This window comes from Salmo salar, chromosome 12 (assembly GCF_965601325.2).
Source record: "Salmo salar chromosome 12, fSalSal1, whole genome shotgun sequence".
Lineage (NCBI taxonomy): Eukaryota > Metazoa > Chordata > Actinopteri > Salmoniformes > Salmonidae > Salmo > Salmo salar.
This window is the reverse complement of record NC_138302.1, coordinates 67,743,220-67,767,215: the sequence shown is the minus strand read 5'-3', so window position 1 is coordinate 67,767,215 and position 23,996 is coordinate 67,743,220. Positions and strand designations below refer to the sequence as shown.

The 23,996-nt window shown below is 43.2% G+C and overlaps 2 protein-coding genes across 3 annotated transcripts; both read right to left on the bottom strand.

Annotated features, from left to right (window-relative positions):
* Nucleotides 1-9,804: 9,804 nt before the first annotated feature.
* LOC106565560 (mitochondrial intermembrane space import and assembly protein 40-A) lies at nt 9,805-16,833 on the bottom strand. Of its 2 annotated transcripts, XM_082959242.1 has the most exons (4): nt 16,167-16,833; nt 13,582-13,680; nt 12,945-13,354; nt 9,805-12,553 (listed from the first exon to the last, which is right to left on the bottom strand). In XM_082959242.1, exons 1-3 carry the CDS (start codon nt 16,186-16,188, stop codon nt 12,984-12,986), a joined length of 492 nt encoding a protein of 163 aa, XP_082815368.1. In that variant the 5' UTR covers nt 16,189-16,833; the 3' UTR covers nt 9,805-12,553; nt 12,945-12,983. The 2 variants fall into 2 exon arrangements, with proteins under 2 accessions (XP_082815368.1, XP_013988296.1); XM_014132821.3 differs by having other exon boundaries at nt 9,805-13,354.
* Nucleotides 16,834-18,945: 2,112 nt separating this feature from the next.
* LOC106565561 (protein transport protein Sec61 subunit alpha) lies at nt 18,946-23,259 on the bottom strand. Its single transcript, XM_014132823.3, has 12 exons — nt 23,097-23,259; nt 22,174-22,241; nt 21,982-22,047; nt 21,806-21,884; nt 21,399-21,530; nt 21,177-21,286; nt 20,785-20,938; nt 20,429-20,589; nt 20,040-20,237; nt 19,692-19,883; nt 19,423-19,499; nt 18,946-19,288 (listed from the first exon to the last, which is right to left on the bottom strand). The coding sequence occupies exons 1-12, from the start codon at nt 23,101-23,103 to the stop codon at nt 19,102-19,104; spliced, it is 1,431 nt and encodes a 476-aa protein (XP_013988298.1). The 5' UTR covers nt 23,104-23,259; the 3' UTR covers nt 18,946-19,101.
* Between the last annotated feature and the right edge of the window lie 737 nt (nt 23,260-23,996).

Here is a 23,996-nt window from a genome sequence, read left to right as displayed (position 1 = left end):
GGCTCAGCGCTCCTAGTCTCCAGTGCGTCTCCTCAGTCCAGGATATCCTGCACCAGCTCTACGCACTGTGTCGCCAGTGCGCCTTCACAGCCCAGTGCGTCCTGTGCCAGCGCCCCGCACTTGCCGGGCTAAAGTGAGCATTCAGCCAGGACGGGTTGTGCCAGCTCTACGCTCCAGACCTCCAGTGCGCCTTCACGGTCCAGTATATCCTGCACCGGTTCTACGCACCAGGTCTCCAGTGCGCCTCCACAGCCCAATACGTCCTGTGCCTGCTCCCCGCACTCTCTCTGAAGTGCGTGTCCTCAGTCAGATACGTCCTGTGCCTGCTCCCCGCACTCTCTCTGAAGTGCGTGTTCCCAGTCAGGTATGTCCTGTGCCTCCTCCTCGCACTCTCCCTGAGGTGCGTGTCACTAGTCCGGTGCCACCTGTCCCGGCTCCACGCACTAGGCCTCCAGTGCGCCTGCCCAGTCCGGAGACAGTCCCCAGTCCAGAGCTTCCGGCGACAGTCCCCAGTCCAGAGCTTCCGGCGACAGTTCCCAGTCCAGAGCTTCGGGCGACAGTTCCCAGTCCAGAGCTTCCGGCGACAGTTCCCAGTCCAGAGCTTCCGGTGACGTTTCACAGCCCGGAGCCTCCTGAGACGGCCCACAGCCCGGAGCCTCCTTAGACGGCCCGCAGCCCAGAGCCTCCAGCGACGGTCCGCAGCCCGGAGCCTCCAGCGACGGTCCGCAGCCCGGAGCCTCCAGCGACGGTCCGCAGCCCGGAGCCTCCAGCGACGGTCCGCAGCCCGGAGCCTCCAGCGACGGTCCGCAGCCCGGAGCCTCCAGCGACGGTCCGCAGCCCGGAGTCTCCAGCGACGGTCCGCAGCCCATGTCTCTGCAAGGATTTATGTCTCTGCAAGGAAGTTAGATATAGTTTTGCGAGCCAATGCTGATTAGCATTAGCACAATGGCTGGAAGTCCATGGTATCTACTAGCATGCTAGCAGTTACCATAGACTTACAGTCATTCCGCTAACGCTAGTTATCAATTGTGCTAACGCCAGTTAGCAACTTCCTTCAAACTGCACCCAGAGACAAAAAAATATATATCCACGAGTTCATCTACCTGAGGAAGTAGATAAAGGGCTCCATTGCCAAAATCCCAAAGTCTCCCTTTAAGACAATGTCAATGTGAGTTTACAAAGGGGTTAGTGCCCTCTACTGTTGACTGTTAGGACTAATCGTGGTGCCATGGACTATTCCAAATCAAACTGGGAAAACCTAAATGGTAACGGAAAAACAGCATCTAATTGAAATGCTGTAGAGAAGGGAGGATAGGCGAAGGGAGGGATGTGTGGTTACCATGCCACTGGTGACGATGGCATGGGGGGAGGAGGGCAGGCTGGGGAACAGCCCTGATGGATGACCACTGTACATGACAAGAGTCTGCTCCTCTGTCATCTCACTCAGGTAGTGCATCACCAGACGGATCTACCCACTCACACATACACACAAAGATACTGTATATAGCAACGAATGTGTTTCCACACAGTACAAGTAAAATTACACACACATTATTACACACAGATACCTACATACTGTAATACCATCATACTCACGTGCTCTGTCCTTACCTGGGCCCAGATACTGAACACCTGTCCATTCCCCACATAGGTAACCAGCTCCTGGGGAAACTGGAGAGCAGAGCACGGGAAGATGATAAAGCAACAATAGACAGAGTGACTTCGGTGGATTAATACATTGTTTTAGTTAAATCAGAAATGAGAAGTGAACTGTTGTGTGCCATGTACAGTATGTGAGAGTGGTGGTTACCTGGGCAACTGCAGGGTCCAGGTTATTCATGATGATGAGCATGATGGAGGCAGCTTGGCGTGTACGACAGGGATACTGATCTATAGGGTAGGCCCTGAGGACGGACACACACACACACAGAGATTACAACAGATGGGGAGATGAGAGGTGGTGTTTTAGATGTTTATAAGTACCTAATATGTATTAGAGGGCAGAAGCGGTACATGAAGATGTGTCCATACTGCCTGAGCTCCCAGGCAAATTCAGAAGCCAGGATGTTGTTGTGGGAGGAAGGGGGGTAGCGCAGGTCATTCCTCAGGGCCAGCTAGAGAGGAGGACGAAAGGAGGGGGTGAGACAGGAGGTCAGAATGTGGCGTAATTGTTTTGAAATAACTCAAGGACATTGACCCTCTTTTTCTTTTGCATCCTCTCTTTTGCTAACTTTCTGGTCCTTTGTGTTTCGCTCCCCCTCTCTAGCCCCCTCTGAAAGCACTCACTCGTATCTCTCTTAATCGTTGACAGTGTCCTTTGCTCCCAGTTCTGGCAAACGGTAGTGAAGCTGATAGAAGGTTCTGAGGGGGTGAACCAACACTGTCTCCTCCTACCCTAAAGCCCAAAAAATGCCATTGTGCTGAGCATTACATAATGTGAACCGTGCGTCAACACATCATTGACCCCCAATAGATTGGATCAAGTTAATCACATGCACTGTGTGTTATTATGTTCAGTGTCCCCAATTGTCTCTAACAATATTTGGATACAACCCACAAGCTGTAGTGTGTCTGTAATCTTCACTCCTCCTTTTTCAATTTAAAGATTCACTCTCACTGAGGAATACAAGGATGGGCATGATTTAACACCTAAACTGACAATTCTCTGGATGAGATAAAAAAAGCTTATGAAGTTTATGACACTGGCATCAATAAGATAATTCCTTGGCTATAAATGGGATATGCCTCTAGTTTAGTTACTCCTAAAATATTAAAAGCATTATGGTTCCACTCAAAGATAAACTGAGAAGTCTTGGAAAAATCTACAGGTAAATCCCTGAGTGTGATGTCTATGCTCGTTGACATGGGTCTGCATTCCAGAGATGTGACAGTATGTCTGTGTACTCACCCTCTCCTCCTCTGGAGTGAGGTTGGGCGTCCGGACGGGTGCGTGTGGCTCATTGGGGTCCCGGCCCTGGTTGGGTGTCATTGGGTCCAGGGGCAGGCCCCTACACAGCTCCTTCAGGTTCAACATCCTGTCTACTGTGGGGGACTTAAGCAGGATCAGAGGAGAGACAAACCCATAGAGACACACAATGTCAGGATCACAGTGAAAATGGGCATGCAGCTCTGTAGCTCACTGCTGTCCACTCTTTATCAGAGTAAAGGTGACGTAGATTGTCGGACAGCTACCTGTGTTGAGGGTCACCCTCCTCTAGGCACTCTCATTGGTTATCTGGCCTTTTCCCCCTCCTCACCGCACCAATAGCAGGGCAGAACCAGAGAAGGGTAATACTTGATCTTCTAGTGAATATGATGTGGCACACACCTTCAGTCAACAATTACTGGGTCTGCACTACTTAGGGAACAGGGTTCCATTTGGGACGCAAACTGGCACTGACCTCTGACCTCTCAGCTAAAACATGTAACTCAGAAAAAAACACACATACTGTACGCATCTCAGAACAGGCCCATGTACCCTACAGATTTTTTTTTAACCTTTATTTAACTAGGCAAGTCAGTTAGGAACAAGTTCTTATTTACAATGATGGCCTACCGGGGAACAGTGGGTTAACTGCCTTGTTCAGGGGTAGAACGACAGATTTTTACATTGTCAGTTCTGGGATTCAATCCAGCAACCTTTCGGTTACTGACCCAACATTCTAACCACTATGCTACCTGCCACCCCCCTTAATCAGGAAAATACAATGGAACCATCTCTAATAATGACTATGTATTAACCAGAAATAGGTTGTGTCACGGCTCCTCCACTGCAGTGCAGGGGTGGTTCCTCCTGCAGGCAGAAGAGGGTCATTAGTGATTGGAGCTGGCGTGATTGGAGCCACCTGGGCTAAGGGTATAAAACTGCTCCACTAACCTCTCTCTCTCTCCCTGCTCCTCCAGGTATGATCCTGTTTTGTTTGTGCCTTTGTAGTTTTACGTAGTTTCCACTCAGTCATGTTCACACACACATATTCACGCATCCATGCACTTTACATACACCCTACATTATGACATTTCCACACCTTATTCCTTTTTCCTTTGTTTAAAGTTAATAGTTTTGTTTACAATAAAGAACCTTTTTGAATTGGCCTATACCTGTTGATGTCCCCTCATTTGCCACAGGCTGAGCCAGCCTGTGACAGTTGTTTGAGATTTCATAAGGGTGGGAGGCAATTATGTCTGGGATGCAAATAACTTTTTTTAAATTAAAAATGATTCTTTCAACCACCATTAATGTAATGGTCAAATGTTTTCATGTACATGCAGTGAGGGGGAAAAAAGTATTTGATCCCCTGCTGATTTTGTAGGTTTGCCCACTGACAAAGAAATGATCAGTCTATAATTTTAATGGTAGGTTTATTTGAACAGTGAGAGACAGAATAACAAAAAAATCCAGAAAAACGCATGTCAAAAATGTTATAAATTGATTTGCATTTTAATGAGGGAAATAAATATTTGACCCCTCTGCAAAACATGACTTAGTACTTGGTGGCAAAACCCTTGTTGGCAATCAGAGGGCAGACGTTTCTTGTAGTTGGTCACCAGGTTTGCACACATCTGAGGGATTTTGTCCCACTCCTCTTTGCAGATCTTCTCCAAGTCATTCAGGTTTCGAGGCTGACGTTTGGCAACTCGAATCTTCAACTCCCTCCACAGATTTTCTATGGGATTAAGGTCTGGAGACTGGCTAGGCCACTCCAGGACCTTAATGTGCTTCTTCTTGAGCCACTCCTCTGTTGCCTTGGCCGTGTGTTTTGGGTCATTGTCATGCTGGAATACCCATCCACGACCCATTTTCAATGCCCTGGCTGAGGGAAGGAGGTTCTCTCCTAAGATTTGACGGTACATGGCCCCGTCCATCGTCTCTTTGATGCGGTGAAGTTGTCCTGTCCCCTTAGCAGAAAAACACCCCCAAAGCATAATGTTTCCACCTCCATGTTTGACGGTGGAGATGGTGTTCTTGGGGTCATAGGCAGCATTCCTCCTCCTCCAAACACGGCGAGTTGAGTTGATGCCAAAGAGCTCCATTTTGGTCCCATCTGACCACAACACTTTCACCCAGTTGTCCTCTGAATCATTCAGATGTTCATTGGCAAACTTCAGACGCATGTATATGTGCTTTCTTGAGCAGGGGGACCTTGTGGGCGCTGCAGGATTTCAGTCCTTCACGGCGTAGTGTGTTACCAATTGTTTTCTTGGTGACTATGGTCCCAGCTGCCTTGAGATCATTGACAAGATCCTCCCGTGTAGTTCTGGGCTGATTCCTCACTGTTCTCATGATCATTGCAACTCCACGAGGTGAGATCTTGCATGGAGCCCCAGGCCGAGGGATATTGACAGTTCTTTTGTGTTTCTTCCATTTGCTATTAATCGCACCAACTGTTGTCACCTTCTCACCAAGCTGCTTGGCGATGGTCTTGTAGCCCATTCCAGCCTTGTGTAGGTCTACAATCTTGTCCCTGACATCCTTGGAGAGCTCTTTGGTCTTGGCCATGGAGAGTTTGGAATGTGATTGATTGCTTCTGTGGACAGGTGTCTCCAGAAATCTTTAAGAGGGGGGTCAAATACTTATTTCCCTCATTAAAATGCAAATCAATTTATAACATTTTTGACATGCGTTTTTCTGGATATTTTTGTTATTCTGTCTCTCACTGTTCAAATAAACCTACCATTAAAATTATAGACGGATCCTTTCTTTGTCAGTGGGCAAACGTACAAAATCGGCAGGGGATCAAATACTTTTTTCCCCCACTGTATGCTCAGAACTGACAGGTTTCTTTCTGTAAAAGTAGACAGTTCAGTCACACACTGCTGATACAGAACTCATGGTTCAAATATAGATTGTGTTCAGATGACTGTGACTCGTGCCTATGTACATTTTTGCTATTCTAGGTTTGTTGTCATGTAATGCTGTGACCTTGTTCTGAAGTAGTGTTCCCTACACAATGAAGTTATTGTGAGATTGGTTTAAGTAACAACTATGGATCTCAGAACTATGCACTCAGGTGCAGGTTTTGTTACATTACATTTTTGAACTGTGACATCTCTTTGCTGTATGGTTTCCATATTATTTTAGAGTAGGATTGGGAAAATCAAACTTCAACAAAGTATCTTGTATCTGTCTAAGAGCGCCAACTCACCTTAATTCTAACAACCACATACTGCTGTTCACAATAGATACAAGGGTTAATTTAAAATGTCTCACAACAATTTAAAGAGAACAATTTATTATATCACTATTCACTTCAGATCAAGCTGATTCAGTCACATTTATTTCAAAAGCACTGGAAACACACCTCAGTCAGAATCCACAACAACTCACAGCTCAACTATGTCAATCAGTGGCGGTCGGTGCCGTTTAAGATGAGGGAGGACAACCATTTTCTTTACGAGCATGGCCTTATTTCTATTACAGCATAGTGGATGACTGTCATTCATATTACATTCACCCAGCTCAATATAACATCGATAGGTTTAGGCTAATACTCGAATTTTCCCTATATCCATCATGAGTTTGCTACAATCTAGCCTATGAATTAAAGTTTACAATGTAGGTGCACAGGTTGAGAGAATTGAGTAATCAAGGTGACAGACATTGACACATTCAATACCGCCTTGCACACTCTTGCCTGCAACTAGCTGATCTAGGTTGTAATCATTAGTCCAACAATTGCAAACGAGTTTCTATTAGACAAATTCAGGTATGTTTATCCCCGTTTAGTTCCGTTTGCTTCTGTTTAAGAAACGTTTTTCAACAGAATCGGCGGAATGAATACACCTCTGATCACACGCAAACACAGTTCACTTTCATAGCAGCCACATACAAATAGCATGATCGCATTGATCATTGTATAAATCCTTCTCGCGTCTACTCGCTCTCCTCCTCTCACCTTTTCTCTTCGCTTGTGGACTTCAGTGCACAACACAGCTGTCTGTGACCAGGCTAAAAAAGTCAAGAGAAATGCACAAGAATTTTGCTACACTCGCATTAACCTTTGCTAACATGTGTATGTGACATAACATTTGATTTGAAAACCTTTCCAAGCCAAACCTTCATATCATTACCGCTAAACGCTGCACACAGCCTACATCGTTGTCACCATATTAACGTCATAGTCAACATACTGTAGCTACTACAACTAACGCATTAGTAAACAATCATTCACTACAGTGTACAGTCAGAAGCAAGCAGTTTCATCAAAGTGTATCAAGTACACCGGTAGGCCCCGGTGGCAATAAATTAATAAAACCAAAAGTTTACCTTGACTTGGAAGAGTTCCAGTGTTGGATAGCCATAGCCAGCTGTTTGAGACAGGTGTTTGAGTAGGCTGAACTAGCTAGCTGTATTCTAGCTAAGAAAGTGAAAGTGAACAAACAATACTGTCCACTGTCTGTTTCCTGGCAAAACTCACATTTTCCTGTTGGATGCTTTCCTATCACATGTAAGGTCTTATTCAACAGGCTGTGTCCCACCCTTAATCTTGTAAATATAGCCTCCTCTCTTCTGTCCCTTCCTGCCGTTCTCACCTCCCCAACTTTCCTCTGTACTTGAAATAAATGCCTGCCCTTAGTATCTCTATTCCACTGCTCCTGCCATTTCTCCACCATCACTGTCCATATCATGCTTTTTGCCTCTGCCTTGCTCATTGAAACTACCACATCAACATCCCCACTACTTAGTGCTTGTTTAGCTAGTACATCAACTGCCTCGTTCCCCTCCACTCCCACATGAGCTGGGACCCATGTAAATATTATCTGTATACCCATTTGTTTACTTCTGCCATGGGTTTGTAGCAACTCATAAAGCAGGTCTTGTCTGCTACGTGATATAAAGGACTGGACACTCTTTAGCACTGCACATGAATCAGAGCAAATGACTACTCTTTCTGGCTTAACTTCCTCCACCCACTGCAAGGCCAACAGTATGGCCATCATCTCCGCCGTATATACAGCCAGATCTGTAATACGTTTCCTGACTTTCACCCCACATTCCTGCACTACAAATGCTGACCCAGTACATCCTGTCCTTGGATCTTTTGAACCATCTGTGTATATGGCAAAATCCTGATACACAGTATCAAAACTTCTCTTAAACAAATCAGATGGATCAACACCCTCCCTATATTTCTGTGTTCTCTCCAACACTTCTAGATCTACTACTGGATGTGGGAGGAGCCATGGTGGATTCACAGGAATAGCTACCGTTGGGCTAAACTCCCTTCCATACAGTCTCATCTCCCTCGCCTGGGTACTACCCACCCACCCAAAGCTCGTGTTCTGTCTTTGCTCATGTTCCCAGCATGCCTGTAAAATCCCTTTTTCAGGATGAGATACCCCATGTCCCTGTAGGTTGACCTGATAATTAATTGCCAGCTGCTGTCTCCTAATCTGCAATAGCATTTCCCCCATCTCCACCTGTACTGCAGCCACTGGAGACATCCATAATGCCCCACTACATATTCTGAGTCCTTGTCCCTGTATGACATCTAGCCTTTCCAATGATGTCCGGGCTGCCGACCCATACGCTATACTTCCATAGTCTATTACAGATTGGATCAATTCAACATATATGGTCTTCAATGAGGCACGCCCAGTCCCCTACTCCTTCCCTGTCAGACAGCGCATCACATTTAGTACCTTCATACACTTTCCCACCACTCTCTCACTGTGTTCTGCCCAGGTCATTCTAGTATCAAAGTATACCAAGGAACCTGAAGACCCCCACACTCTCCAAGTTTCTCCCATATAACCTCAAGCATACCTCATCTCCCACCTTCCTCCTGGTAAAGAACACTGTTTGTGTTTTCTCTACAGAGAACCTGAATCCCCACATTAATGCCCACCACTCTACCTCATCAATTGCTTCCTGTACCTTCCTGACTATGTATGGAACATTTCTTCCTCTCTTCCATAAGGCCCCATCATCTGCAAATAACGACCTCGCAAAATCCAGCTGTACCTGAGAGTAAACATCATTGATCATGATTGAGAACAACAGAGGACTAATCACACTTCCCTGTGGTGTACCATTATCCACCATGTAGCTGCCTGAGAGAGACTTCACCACCCTCCCCTGGATAGACCTTCCAAACAAGAAATCCTTTATCCAGTTGTACGTTCTTCCTCCTACCCTCATAATATCAAGCTTGATTAACAACCCCTCCTTCCACATCATATCATACGCCTTCTCCACATAAAAAAAAACACAGCTACAACAGTCTTCTTGTTCACCTGAGCCTCACCTGACCTCTGCTTCTAAGTAGAGCACTGGGTTCATTGTTCCCCTACCCTTCCTGAATCCACTCTGATCTGGCGATACTAACCCCCTGCTCTCCAGGAAGTAAGTTAGCCTCTCCGTTATCATATGCTCCATAATCTTACATGCATGTGATGTTAAGGCTATTGGCCGATAGCTTGTTGGCCTCGTTGGGTCCTTCCCTGGCTTCCGAATTGCTACCACTACTGCCTCCTTCCAACTGCCTGGTAGTTTGCCCTCCTCCCACACTCTGTTGTACAACCCCAATACCTTTTCCAGTGCCTCATCACCTCATCTTTCCTAGGTGAAGTTAACCTAGCCTTACCTATTGCCCTCTTCACATCTGCCATGATAAATGGTTCATTCAACGCATCATTTACATCCTATCTAGCACTCCAGGATGCTCCTCTTTCGTTCTCTCGCTCTCCTCTACCCCTCCTCTGACAAATTTGCCGAGCTATGCACTTGAACAAACGCTTTGGACATAATCTCTGCCTTCTTCTCATCTGTTACAATTTGAGAGAAATAAGCTTTTTGTGTGTATGGACAATTTCTGGCATCTTTTATTTCAACTCATGAAACATGGGACCAACACTTTACATGTTGTGTTTATATTTTTGTTCAGTGTAGATTTAAGTCAAAAAAGTAACTCGCCCACTCAGGAACCTTCACTATCTTCTTGGTAAGCAACTCCAGCGAAGATGTGGCCTTGTGTTTTAGGTTATTGTCCTGCTGAAAGGTGACTACATCTCCCAGTGTCTGGTGGAAAGCAGACTGAACCAGATTTTCCTCTAGAATTTTGCCTGTGCTTAGCTCCATTGTGTTTATTTTTTATCCTGAAAAACTCCCCAGTCCTTAACGATTACAAGCATGCCTATAACATTATGCAACCACCATTACGCTTGAACATTTGGAGAGTGGTACTCAGTAATTTGTTATATTGGATTTTTCCCAAACATAACACTTTGTATTCAGGACAAAAAGTTAATTTCTTTGCCAGTTTTTTTGCAGTCTTGTTGCATGTTTTTGAATATTTTTATTCTGTACAGACTTCCTTTTCACTGTCAATTAGGTTAGTATTGTGGAGTAACTACAATGTTGATATGTCCTCAGTTTTCTCCGAGCGGTTTCCTTCCTCTCCGGCAACTAAGTTAGGAAGGACGCCTGTCTATTTGTTGTGACTGGGTGTATTGATACACCATCCAAAGTGTAATTAATAACTTCACCATGCTCAAAGGGAAATTCAATGTCAGGTAAAAAAAAAAAAATCTAGCAAGAGGTGCCTTTCTTCGCGATGCATTGGAAAACCTCCCTGGACTTTTTGGTTGAATGTGTTTGAAATTCACTGTTCGACCCCACACATACAATGAATTCTGTTAATTGTATGTGTGGGGTACAGAGGTAGTCATTCAAAAATCATGTTAAACATTATTATTGCACATAGAGTGAGTCCATGCAACTTGTGACTTGTTAAACAAATGTGTACTCCTGAACTTATTTAAGCTTGCCATAACAAATGGGTTGCATACTTATTGACTCAAGACATTTCAGCTTTTCATTATCCATTATTGTAAAAACATTCCACTTTACCATTATGGAGTATTGTGTGGAGGCCAGTGACACAAAATTGAAATTGTATCCATTTTAAATTCAGGCTGTAACACAACAAAATGTGGAAAAAGTTAAGGGGTTTGAATACTTTCTGAAGGCACTGTAGCTTCTATTGTGTTCCCATTTCATATATATTTTTAAGCTTTCAGCTATCCAGAAACAATACATAGAGTGCCTTACAAAAGTATTCTGACTCCTTGGATTTCTTCACATTGTGTGTTTCAAAGAGGGATTAAAATGGATTTGTCATTTTTTTTGTCAACAATTAAGACAAAATAATCTGAAATATCAAAGTGGATTAATATATTCAAGCCTAAATTAGTTCAGGAGTAACATTTGGTTTAACAAATCACATCAGTTACATATCTTTGAGTGACTAACCCCCCCAATTCCCCCTAACAATAGCCTCTACTCGTCGGGGAATGGACTCTACAAGGTGTCGAAAGCATTCCACAAGGATGCAGGCCCATGACTCCAATGCTTCCCATAGTTGTCAAGTTGGCTGGATGTCCTTTGGGTGGTGGACCATTCTTGATACACATGGGAAACGGTTGAGCATGAAAAACCCAGCTGCGTTGCAGTTTTTGACACTAACCGGTGCAACTAGCGCCTTATAACATACCCGTTCAAAAGCACTTACATCTTTTGTCTTGCCCATATACATAATCCATGTCCCAATTGTCTTAAGGCTGTTGATCTTAATGTTTTGTTCTCTGTGTATATTAAACCACCCAGACACATAAAGAAATATAGTCGTCCTCCTGAACTGAGCTGCAGGACAGGTTGAAACAGCTCAGGGATGTTACCATGAGGCCATTGGTGATTTTAAAACAGCTAGAGTGCAATGTCTGATGGTTGAAAACTGAGGTTGGATCAACATTGTAGTCACTCCACAATAATGACCTAAATGACAGAGTGAAAAGAATACAAACATACAAAACTGTATGCAACAAGGCACGAAATGAATATTGCAAAAAAAAAAAAAAAACAGCAAAGGAATACACTTCATGCAACGCCTTGTGTTGGATTTGACCCCAACATAACACATGAGTAACTGCCTCCTTATTTTCAAGCATTGTGGTGGCTGCATCATGGAATGGATATGCTTGACATCAGCAAATAGAGTTTTTCTGGATAAAAATTAACGGGATGGAGCTAAGCACAGGCAACACACTAGAGGAAAACCTGCTTCAGTCTGCTTTACACCAGAGACTAGGAGAAGACTTCACCTTTCAGCAGGAAAATATCCTACAACAAGGCCAAATCCACCAAGACGACAGTGAATGTTCCTGAGTGGCCAAGTTAGTTTTGACTTAAATCTGCGGCAAAACTTTTTTTTCTGCTTGAAAATCTAGCCATGATCCCTAACATCTTGACAGAGCTTGAAGAATTTTGAAAATAATAATGGGCAAATATTGCACAATCCTGGTGTGTAAAGCTCTTATAGACTTACCCCAAGAAGACTCACAGCTGTTATCACTGCCAAAGGTGTTTCTAACATGTATTGACTCATGGAGCTGAATACTTATGCAATGACTATATTTTAGTTATTTAATTTCTATTCAACTTTTTTGTAGATTTGTTGACAAAAATAATTAAATCAATTTTAATCTCACTTTGCAACACAACAAAATGTGAAGAAGTCCAAGGGGTCTGAATACTTTTGCAAGGCACCCACAGAATCTGAGAAAATTGGAAAATAAAAATGAAAAACCAGATGTGAATTAAATATAAAAGACAAATGGAAAAATAAAGAAAAAGTAGAAACAAAGTTTTTAAAATACAAAAAGCAATTACTAATGGACTTTATAGTAAAGAGAACAATCAATACAAAAACAGAACACTAGTAATGGCAAAGGATAGCACAGCACACATGGTCTTGTTTTTTTCCTGAAGGAGCAAAAAGAGAAATATACACAAACCTAGAATAAAGTTATCCCATCTTTTTTCTTACCCTCCTCCCTCTACAAGTCTCTTATATTCTATGAGGAAAACCCAATCTGGGTTAGAGTGGGGGGGGAAATAGTCAACACTTTAATTTATCAGTTTAAATAATTGATACAAAAAGGATCACCTTAACACATCCATAGAAAGGGCTTGTCGTGAATCATGCTCAGCCTGAGGCTGAGCTGTTTGAGGGTGGTGGGGTGTCAGCAGGGGCGGTGGAGGGGCTAGAGTCTTGGACAGGGGCTGCAGGTATAGGGGTAGTGGTTGGTTCAGGGGCAGAGTCTTGTTTGGAGGGATCCGTTTCAGATGGCCCTCCCTGGGTCTCCTTGTCGTCCTCCTGGGGGTAGAGTTCTGGGTATCTCTGCATACACTCCTGCATGCCCCTGAATTGCTCCAGGCACTCTGAGCCCTTCACCTCCTCCTTGCTGTAGTGGAAACAGGAGAAGGCCTCCTTAAACGATGCTCCACAGGGACCGCTGGCCATCCCTCCCAGACAGGGGCAGTTCCAGTTGATCTCCCCATTGGGCAGGATCAGACCTTGGGAGGAGACAGAGAAAAAGGGAAACAGATACTAATTATACCAGAAAGGAGTGCAAATCTATTAGGTTACTGGTTATAAGAGGTCAGCAAGTCTGGCCAATGTCACAACAAACCAATGAAAACATGTAAGGCATGGGGCATGTCCTCATGTCAATCTAGTTAACAATTGAGCTAATCTGGGCCTAATGTAATCTAATTGAGAAGCACTACTCCTCTCTACTCACCTCGTTCTTCATAGGGGTCATCAGGATCCTCCTCCACCAGCTCAGCGTTGCTCGGTGTTTCATGTTCCTCCTTAGTCACAAAGATGACACGGTCCTTACCTGGTGTGGAGAGGACAGGCAGATATCAGTCTCCGCTGACTTAAGTGGCATGAAGAGGATTTTGGACTGAAGTTAGTCAACCCTAATATGTCCAATCAAATACTATTCACTTATACAGTCATGTGATGTAAATTAATGGCCGACCAATTTATAGTCGGGTGATTCTGCAACTTCGGGCACTTGGGCCATGCAAACTTTCAGAAATTAAAAGTTATTCAAAAACCATTTTACCAGTATTGTACTTGTCTTTGATTTGTCTAGAAACTATATCCGAGAATGGCTTCGATCATCCTATTCAGGATTGTATATATTTTTGTAATTTCCCCCCAGACAGCCATAGACAAATGTCATTTCCATCACGTCTTTAAACATCCATTTTAGTTGAAAATGAAATATCATACAATTGATTTATAATGGATTTCTTATACATTTGTACTTGTTCCTTGTTAGTGGGTCCTTTTTCCCTCTTGTTGCTCTGCTGTTGTCATCACATTCATAGAATCTAGTGATTTTCTCTTCTGTGGCAGTGCTAATTCTGTTACACTGATTTTTCCTGGAGTATTGAAGACTTGATGGCCTGTTTTCATTTGCCCTCATTGCTTTTGCTGAAAATCCAAATTCTCTGTTTGTGGCTTTGACCAAGCCATACTTTGCCTCTGAGCATTTTTGAAGCCACTTGTTTGTCCTTGGCACTGGACATTTTTTTATACTTTTGTTTTAACTCTGCAATGATGGCATTTTGAAACAATAAAATCCTTCTCAAGTTCTTCGGAGGTCCCTTCATTTGCTGTTTTGTCTTTGGGGAATCTTGTCTCCATTTTGTTCATCAGTCGATCATACCTTTTTTTGTATTTCTCAGCTTTCCGTAAAGCATTATCAAGTTTGACGTTTGTCATACTAAGATCTCTGTATGCTTTTGAGCGAAATCTTCCAACTTTATTCCTTCCAGCAAGTATTCGACTTCTCATTCCTGTTGCAGACCATGAGGAAGGGGTATCAGGGTGTGCATCAGGGGCAGGCAAGTTAGGGGTAGGTATGTTAGCCTCATGTTCTGGCTGCAAGTCATCTGGTGACTGAGGTGGTGTGTTGCCTGATAGGTAGGTCTCCATTGCAACGGTTCTCTTTAAAAAGTCTGTCTTCTATTCCGTTGGTTGCATTACCATTGCCTTCTCTTGTTTCTTTGTTCTCGCTTTGTAAGCTCAGAGATAGATTTCACTTCTCCCTTCCTTTTTGCAGATGTTCCTGGTATCCTATAGGATCATTTTTTATTTTGTTTCTATATGTCTGTGACCTCTGTGCTGTTTTATGTGGCATCTTCTAAGAATAAAGACAAATACTACTTAGTTTTCAACTTGTGCACACCTTGGAGCATTTTCTAGATTAAATTAATTTAAAACATGATTAAATAAGCCTAAAGAAGAAAACAATGTAAAAACAAGTAAGATAATGGATTTGTCTCATTTCCACCACACTTAAGTTTGTGATGGAAATGACACTTCTACAGTTTCTGAAGAAAATCGACAGACTGCTTAGCATGCTTTGGTTAGTATTAAAGCTAGCATATCATTTAAACTAAATTATTAAAATATACTTTTCCCCCCCAAAAGTTCTACCACAAATTAAAGAAATTATAGCCTGTTTGGAAATGACTAACAATTCAAATATTCTCTACACAAGCAATATTTACCTCGATTTTCCTTCAACTACTGGACATCACATCTGGAACAACTGTCCACTGCAGGCATGTGCTTCAGTGTCACAATATGTTTCCATGGTAACTAAATTAACATTCTATTGAAAAAAACTTTATTAATGAGGTATTTCGTCCTTAATGGTGGAAATGACACCACTCCCAAAGGACAGGTATATTTTATGTAAAAGAAACAATATAAATGGGCATACTCACAATAAATATTGATATAGATTTTATTTAATTGACTCTGTAGTACATAACATTATATAATGTGTAATTATTAATGTTCTCTCATAGAAAAACATAGAAGTTTAAAAGTCTGGGTCAGGGACAAGGGCAAAATAGTGAAATTGAGGTATAAAATGCATCTGAACAGTACTTAAAATACTTGATAGAGAGGTGTTTAAAAAAAGTAGAGTGATTACAGTGTGAACTTAACATACAAATATTTGTATTTGTTCTATTATTTATAAAATCCCCAAAATTGACCCGAAGACATAGAAGTGCCCGTAGTTGCAGAATCACCCATTCATAAGTTATCACACCGACAGCAGTCCGTCTACTTGTACTGAAACTGATTTCTCACACACCATGCCTGAAATCAGCGACATAGATTGTCTAAATCTGTCTCTGGCTGAAACTGGTTCTACAAGCATTGGAGACAAACAATGCCTCGTTCTAAATAGAATCATAATTATAAAATACAATGATCGAGCAACGTTAGCTAGCTAGCTACTGCATCTAACCAGTTTGAAGAGAAGCGGTCATTCATTCACACAGCAAGTAACGTTACCTTCCTCCTTGCCTGAGGACATTTCTTCGGTGTGGTGTCTACTGACGTGTTGTGCCCTTCAAGGTGTCCCTACAGTGCCGAGTTTCCCGACTGATGTTATACTACTTTATTAATTACAAAAGGAGAATAATTTGGTATTGTATAGCTAGCTAGCTGTTTCACAACTACTTCATCGTTCACATAACCCACGTTTTTTTGTGTCAGTGCATCTGAGGACGTAAGAACGAAGGACCCATTTTAGCTGCCCCTCTTAGTTCCTGACATAAATTCTTAGGGAACCGTCAAACACTTAGGTTGCAGTCCAAACACTTAAAAGACACACCCTCGTCATATGCCCTTGGGGGAATCCCCGCAGCCATATTTGTCGTCGGTCCAAATGATTAGCCAAGCAAGGGAAGTTTGCAACTTAAGCCGCTCAGCCCTCGTTTCTAATGGAGTTTACGAGTGTACAACTATGTTCACGTCGGGCCTGACACGCCCCATAATTCAATTCGCGTTGAATGTAAATCCGCTAAGAAAAGTCCGCTACAACTTTAAACCTCAACGTCAATACGGAGTTAACATACTCGTGTGACTAAGGCCGATTTATGCTTGATGCAATATGGTCCAACTAGCGGAGGCCAAATCAAGCTCTACCACATCACGGTGCGCCTCCCAAATTTTGTAACAATGTGTAGGGCTCCGCACTGACATGATTGGTTGACGGTAGGTGGGGCCTATACGTCCTGTATAAACACAAACACTTCCTTGACAACTTCCTTCACAACAGCTCTGCTTCTCGAAGTGCAAGTATGAATGCCCTGACTTCTGTAGAGGCCACATTGCAGTAAATACTGTATGGCCAATTCGATTCTTGAATGACCATACATTGGCATTTGATGAACATAAATTGTCAACCAATCATGTAAATGCAGAGCTATACGGAGCCCTCCGCATTGTTAAAACATTTGGGAGGCGCACTGCGATGCGGTACACAACCCTCCATACAGAGTCTTCGGGGCACATGGCCATATCAAGCATAAATCGGCTTTAATGTACAGGTATGACTTAAAATGCTGTCATACGGCCTCTGCAGAAGTCAGGGCACTCATACTTCATGCGTTTCACGGAGCAGAGCTGTTGTTAAGGAAGTGGGTTTGTGTTTATACAGGACCTTCCACCTCCACCTAACGTCAACCAATCATGTCAATGCGGAGCTATACCCTTTTTAAAATATTTGGGAGGTGTACTGAGCTCGATTTGGCCTCCGCAAGCTCAGCAATTGCATCACACCCTCTAACAGTTTTGCTTCCTCTCCTCGCCCCTACCTGGGCTCGAACCAGGGACCCTCTGCACACATAGACAACAGCTACCCTCGAAGCATCGTTACCCATCGCTCCACAAAATCCGCGGCCCTCGCACATCGGTTACACCTCCATACAGAGCCTCAACACCAAGCATAAATCGGCTTTAAGGGACAGACAGAAAGAGTACCACAGTCCCCTCCCGAATTTCACTGTGGGGTACAATAATCTTGACTGAAGTAGATTAGATACAAGAAAGCAAGTTGGTTTACACCGTCGACCATTAGTTTAGACTTCCAGATATTGGAAAGTTATTTTCATCATGTGACACAAAGCTACTTTGCTCTAAGTGTGTTGTGATGGATTTATCCAGACAATAATTCAAATTGTTAGTATAATCTTTACAGACAAAGAAAAAACAACTTTTCCCTAAAATGAGTTTTTATTGAGAAAGATCTTTTTTTTCCCGGAATACATTTGTTCGGAACAGCATACTATTATATATTTTTTTACATATTAAAAAAAACGTATTTTACACTGTTGATGGATTCAATGCATGGCATATATACAGAAAACCAAAATCCACGACATGTGAAAGTGTTTTTAATACAGTCATGCTCAAAGCAGACAAAAACACACAAAAAAATCTTTCCTCACCCAATCTTACCCAACAAAGTGGGCAACAGGTATGAACGTGGCATATATAAGATTACCTCTCCCTAAACGCACGCCCAGTTTCAACATTAAGGACCTTCTGCTGAGTGGTTCACTTGATAAACTCTTCCACTGCTGCACACTTTCACATTAAACACATTTGTTTTTGACAAAGCTGGACCACACAGAGCCCTACACTCTACCTGATCCTATATTGGATCACTGCTTTAAAACAGTCACGTCTGGCAGACAAACATGGTTATATTCTGAATAGTTCTGAGCCTGGTCCAAAACTTCCTTTGCTACTCAGTGAAATGAGTGGCCATCAGGTCAACACCCCAGATAAAGATTGTACCAAAGAGCCCAGCTGTGAAGGTATACTGTACACTTGTACTCATCTATATCCTCCAGGTAATAGAGATGATGGACATTAAGCAGAAAAACAAAGTGTTCCTATGTATACTGTGTTGGGTTGTAGGAAAGAAGTCCAGTAAGAGAGGGACTGCCGTCATCCCAGTGTAGCACACATGATTGCATACATGAGCCACAGAACTCTTCTCTCAGTCTGAAAAGGAACAACCCCCCCCCCCCCCTGTGGATCAGACCATTTTATTCAGCTAAGAAACACTTCAGATGATGACTCTGAGGAGGCTAACCAGTCCCAGGCATCAGGCAAACTGAGTTGAGAGATTGATCTATGCGTTATGACTAAAAGAGGGAGCAGGCCAAGGGTTGTGAATGTCAGGATGTAGTCAGTCCCACCACTTTGCTACACAAACCATTCTGTTCGAGCTGAACCTTCTATAGGCCATATCAGGGGGAGATGCCAGAAAGCACCCGGGAAATCACAGATTAATTATGCAGATTTAAAAAAATCTAAATGGACATAAATTATGGGAATAATAATAATAGATGGAGATTTGGGGGGACTTGGTCTGATCTGTCCATGTGCATTAAGAGGGTTGTTTCGTCACAGGTGTGGGCAGCCAGGTGTCTGTCTAGAAGAGCAGGGCTCCCATGCTGCCCATTTCACTCTGCTCCTTGACAAAGATCTCAAAGTACTGGTAGATGATGGTGACGGCCAGCAGGATACCTGTTCCTGAGCCAATAGCACCAAGGAAGTCCGCCATGACAGAAAGGCCGCCGATACAGAGACCACCAAAGGCAGCTGCTGTGGGGATGTACCTGGAACACAGAGTAGTAGTGCACCAATCATTACCTGAAGAAAGTTTGGAATAGTATAATATTAAACCCTGGTAAAGCTATGATGATGTGGATTGTTATGGCTAAAGGTTAGAGAGATGGCTGAGATTGTTCACCTGTTGAGTTCATGGACCATGGAGGTCTCTCTGTGTCCCCTCATAACCATCTGTTGCTCCTTTAGCTGCTTAGCCACCTGGGAGACAAAACACACTATGATTACATAACATGTACAGGTCCTCTGACACACGCTGCCCACGTAAGCCCTGGAAATGTTTAGTTAATAAGATTTCTACATCAAAACCACTTGAGTAATTTTAATTAAATCAAATTAGTTGATGAATACATAGTCTAACAAATGTACAGCACATGTGGTAGCAGGACTTACATCTTTGGCAGAGGAGCCGGACACCTCAATCCAGGTCTTGGAGAAGAAGGCACAGGAGCCCAGCATGAAGCAGATGTAGATGGCAGCATGGATGGGGTCATCTAGGACCGAGCCAAATGACTCCGGGGGAGAGAAGTAGTAACAGAGCCCACCCACTGGGTAGGCACGGGCCGGACCGCCTGACGACGTGTCCTACAAACACACACGTCTGGTCATCTCATACAGTCTGTGTTGCTAGATATGTTCATGTGACAAACATGTCAAATGTAGTTAAATTGAGTTTAGAGTTCAGACATGGTAGTTCAGACATGGTAGTTCAGGGATTTAAAAAAAATGGTGTGTACTTACTGACCAGGTGCCCAGCAGGTTAACCAGGAAGTTACCACTGAATCGTGTGGAGAGCATCTGAGAGATCACGTACAGGTTGGACACGAGGGCAGATTGGAGGATGATGGGAATGTTGGAGGTGTAGAAGAGCTTGATGGGATAAGTGTTGTACTGGCCACGGTAACGGGCAGACTTGATGGGCAGGTCCACCCTGAAGCCCTGTGGAGAGATGGGAAGAAGATACGGACATGGTGAGATACAGTATACATTTATAAAGTCTAAATGGACGTTACTAAAAAGGTGAAGAAAAGAATCTACCACATTGTGTGACCAATTATCTGACAATAACAAATGTGTTCAACTCCTTTAACTGCTTTTAGGACAGACAATGAAGAAAGAGCGTTACTGACCTGGAAGTATATGACTACACCAAAGACAAAGACAGTGGCGAGGAGGTTCATGAGGTTGGGCAGGTTCTGGCGGTAGAAGGCCTCTCTCAGGGCACGCACCTTGTCTGTCCGTGTGGCCAGCAGGTGGAAGAGAGCAATGATAGCCCCCTCAAACTCTGTGCCTGAACACAAGACAAGAGACTCAAACATCAGCCTCACATCTAGAGACCACCTGGCCATACTCCTGGGGGGTTTCAAGGCCAAGTCTGGATCTATAGGAGCCCTAGTTGGTCTTATGTGAAATTACTACTTGGAAATTAGTAAGTCTGTCCTAAATGTCCACCCAGACATGGCACATCAGTTTCAATGCCCCATACCTCTGCCAGTGTTGACGGTGGTGGGGCTAAAGGCCTTCCAGACGATGGTCTCACAGATGTTGGTGGCGATGAACAAAGAGATACCAGAACCCAGACCATAACCCTTCTGCAGCAGCTCATCCAGCAGCAGCACGATCAGACCGGCCACAAACAGCTAGAGGGGGAGACAGATGGGTTAGAGAGACAGAGACAAACCACTCGCACTGAAGCCCTGTTTGACTTCCTTTAAATATACCTATTCTTCCTACATTCCATGAAGTAATCTGAGAGGGTTGGATTGATTCAAGAATGATGTGAACCTTGCTCTATATTAGGACCAAGCCTGGATCTGATAGGGGAGGTAAAGAGTAGGGATAAGAATATGACTCAGAGGGGTGGGGAGGAGGGCCCACCTGGATGATGATGAGAAGACAGATCCCAGCGCCCATATCGGAGGGGTCTCCATACATGCCAGTCATCACATACACGATGGCCTGACCAATGGTGATGATCATACCAAACACTGTAGGAGATGGCAAGGGGTTAAAGAATCTATGGCTTCATTCACAGTAATGCTCGTGCTTGACAGAATCAAGTCAAAGACTAGGAACAGGAAGTGGGGCTTGTGGTCTTACATTTCTGTGCTCCATTGAAGAGGGCCCTGTCTTTGGGGGTGTCTCCCACCTCGATGATCTTAGCCCCAGCCAGGAGCTGCATGATGAGGCCTGAGGTGACGATCGGAGAGATACCCAGCTCCATCAGGGTACCTTGAGGGAGAGACCCAGGGGACGTTAACAGGAGAGCAGAGCCATAGAGATGTTCAGCCATTCATTAATAAATAACACCATTCATCCATTCAAGTCGGAGATAAAGTTATCACTCCAATTGATCAACTCAACATTCACTAAACACTATCAATTCCCACACTCGGTTACTAATTCGTTGATATGTCCCTTGATTGAGCTATCAATTCGCAGAGCGTTTCATTTATTCACCTGTTACTCTAATTTGATGTCTCTACACTGCAAAAGTGACAACCCACCTCTGTTGGAGGCCAGAATCACTCTCATCCAGTAGAAGGGATCTGCAGAATCTGAAGACATGATGCCAAACAGGGGAATCTGGAGGATAGACGTGACAGACATTCAAGTGTGAGGTTTTTATTTAATTAATTCTACTGGTACAAAATATGGTGTGAACAAAAAGGCAGATATTTACCTGGCAGCACACAAGGAAAATGAAGAGAGTGATGGCTGTCCATAGTACCTTCTCTCTGAACTGGATCTGTTGAACACAACAATTACAGCGAGACATGGAAGCAAAAATGACAGCATTAACAACATAACACATACAAAGGTTTATAAAGTTTAAAGTAAAACTATTCTTGTCATCATGAAGTAAATACTGTACCTTTCTTTCGGGTTTCTGGATTTCAGGTAATACAGCACAGAAGGGCTTTATTACCTCCAGGAACTTGACTAAAAAACAGACAATGGGAGGGATGTTATTGGTTCCCCATAATAAACATCAATCAAGGGCAGTGAACCTATTTATAGGGGGACGTGGCATTGCGATACATGCATAACTAGAGGTTTTGCATCTTTGGATATTGACTATGAAAACATTTCGCACTATACCAAATAGTTAAATTAAACATTTTGCATACCAGCTGAAGGGTTTCAGTTAGCATTTGCTGCTTTTGATATGGAGCTACTTATGTGGCAAACACTGACTGTTAGCTGTGCGTCGTCATCACTAGTCTGGTTGTCTGCTTCAAGTTTAGCTAGCTATGTTAGCATAACCCATGCAAGATAAACCTGCAAAGTTACCGAGCTCTGAGATATCAATGATCATGTAACAATGGTAGATATTAAATAGTTATCAATGTAGCTGACTGGGCATTTAATAATACGAAGTAACTAACATATATGTACAGCTGTTAGCTAGCTAATGTAATGTTAGTAAGTAGCTAGTTAACTAGCTATCAACTGACACTGACAGCTAACGTTAGCGAGCTAAATTAGTTAACCTTATTTAACTAGGTAACGTTTATACTAACGTTCGTTTCTTGACAAATAACAAAGTTAACCATTTCATTGCAGTCACTGTTGTTGAAGACAGGAGTTCAAAATGTGTTTTAAACACGGAGTACTCGTCGTCAAACTAAATGTTAACTAGCTAAATGCTTGCTAGCTAACGTTACAATGAAAATGGCCTCCATAAATAGATCCAATCATAGACAAATCTCATTGCTTGCATCTGATTCAAATGTTTCCTGTTTATGTGAAATCGTCCTTTAGCTAGCTAGCTACTTCATTCTAGGGGATACTCACTGCCCATGATGATGTCCCAAGCGTTACGTTCTTAGTGTATGGTCCCTGTATGTCAGACAGTGGGTCTCTCCAGTTTTCGTTCTGACTACGGGCGAAAAGCTCTGCGCTCTGAAAGAAAGCACTTTAGAGACACGTCACCACTACACAGGCGCTTCAACACGTCAGTTCAACAGAAAGTGGGTGTATCTTTAGTTTCTAGAGTTAAAAGTAAACTGAAAACTATGCGGTAGGGTCAATATTTTTCTTCTGTCTGCCCAGGTCGTTGTAGCACTGTACTGGCCCTCAATGCATATGGTTAGATGTGTGTCGGCCAGCTTTTTCATAACCCCACTGTCTCCATGAAAAATTTGACGACTTTGATAGATTCTTATTATGACGAATAGACATAAAATACAAACATTGACACGCCGTTGGCATTAAACAATAAAGAGATTACTTCCTGCAAACAAATGTAAACGAATGGGCACGTAACCGATTCAAACCGTGCTGCATTATGGGGATACATTTTTTTCGACTTGCAACTACATGTCCACTGCAGGAGTTTTACAAAAATTATGTTATCAAAGGTCATCAAGTTTTGACTGCCAGTTTCTGCAGTTGCTCTTCACCAACTTCATCTTGCAGCCATTACCTGCGTTGTGGGAGGTTCTATTGTCAACCGATTATTAGAGTGTGAACCGTGGAACCAACTTTGCCTTTCATGTATGTATACAGTCTTTCTCACCAATTGATTGTACAATGTACACATGTATATTTTCAGTTTATGATTGTGTGATATGGGGGTTGGAGACATGTTTATTTTGACCTAATAAAGAAAAACTTTTATAAACAATGGGAACACTGCCTCAGATCCCCCAAAAGTTATACAGCTGCACCATCGACAGCATCCTGACTGGTTGC

Bases quoted from the DNA above. Each gene is read 5' to 3' on its own strand.
- LOC106565560 (XM_014132821.3), bottom strand. From the start codon at position 16,188: ATGTCCTCAGGCAAGGAGGAAG. The intron at 13,681-16,166 runs GTAACGTTACTT...TCTCCACACCAG, and splicing joins GTCCTCAGGCAAGGAGGAAG to GTAAGGACCGTGTCATCTTT. The intron at 13,355-13,581 runs GTGAGTAGAGAG...TCTCCTCCCAAG, and splicing joins TGACCCCTATGAAGAACGAG to GTCTGATCCTGCCCAATGGG.
- LOC106565561 (XM_014132823.3), bottom strand. The intron at 21,287-21,398 runs GTAAGACCACAA...CATCTCCTACAG, and splicing joins CTTCAATGGAGCACAGAAAT to TGTTTGGTATGATCATCACC. The intron at 19,500-19,691 runs GTAAGTCCTGCT...TTTGTCTCCCAG, and splicing joins CCGGCTCCTCTGCCAAAGAT to GTGGCTAAGCAGCTAAAGGA.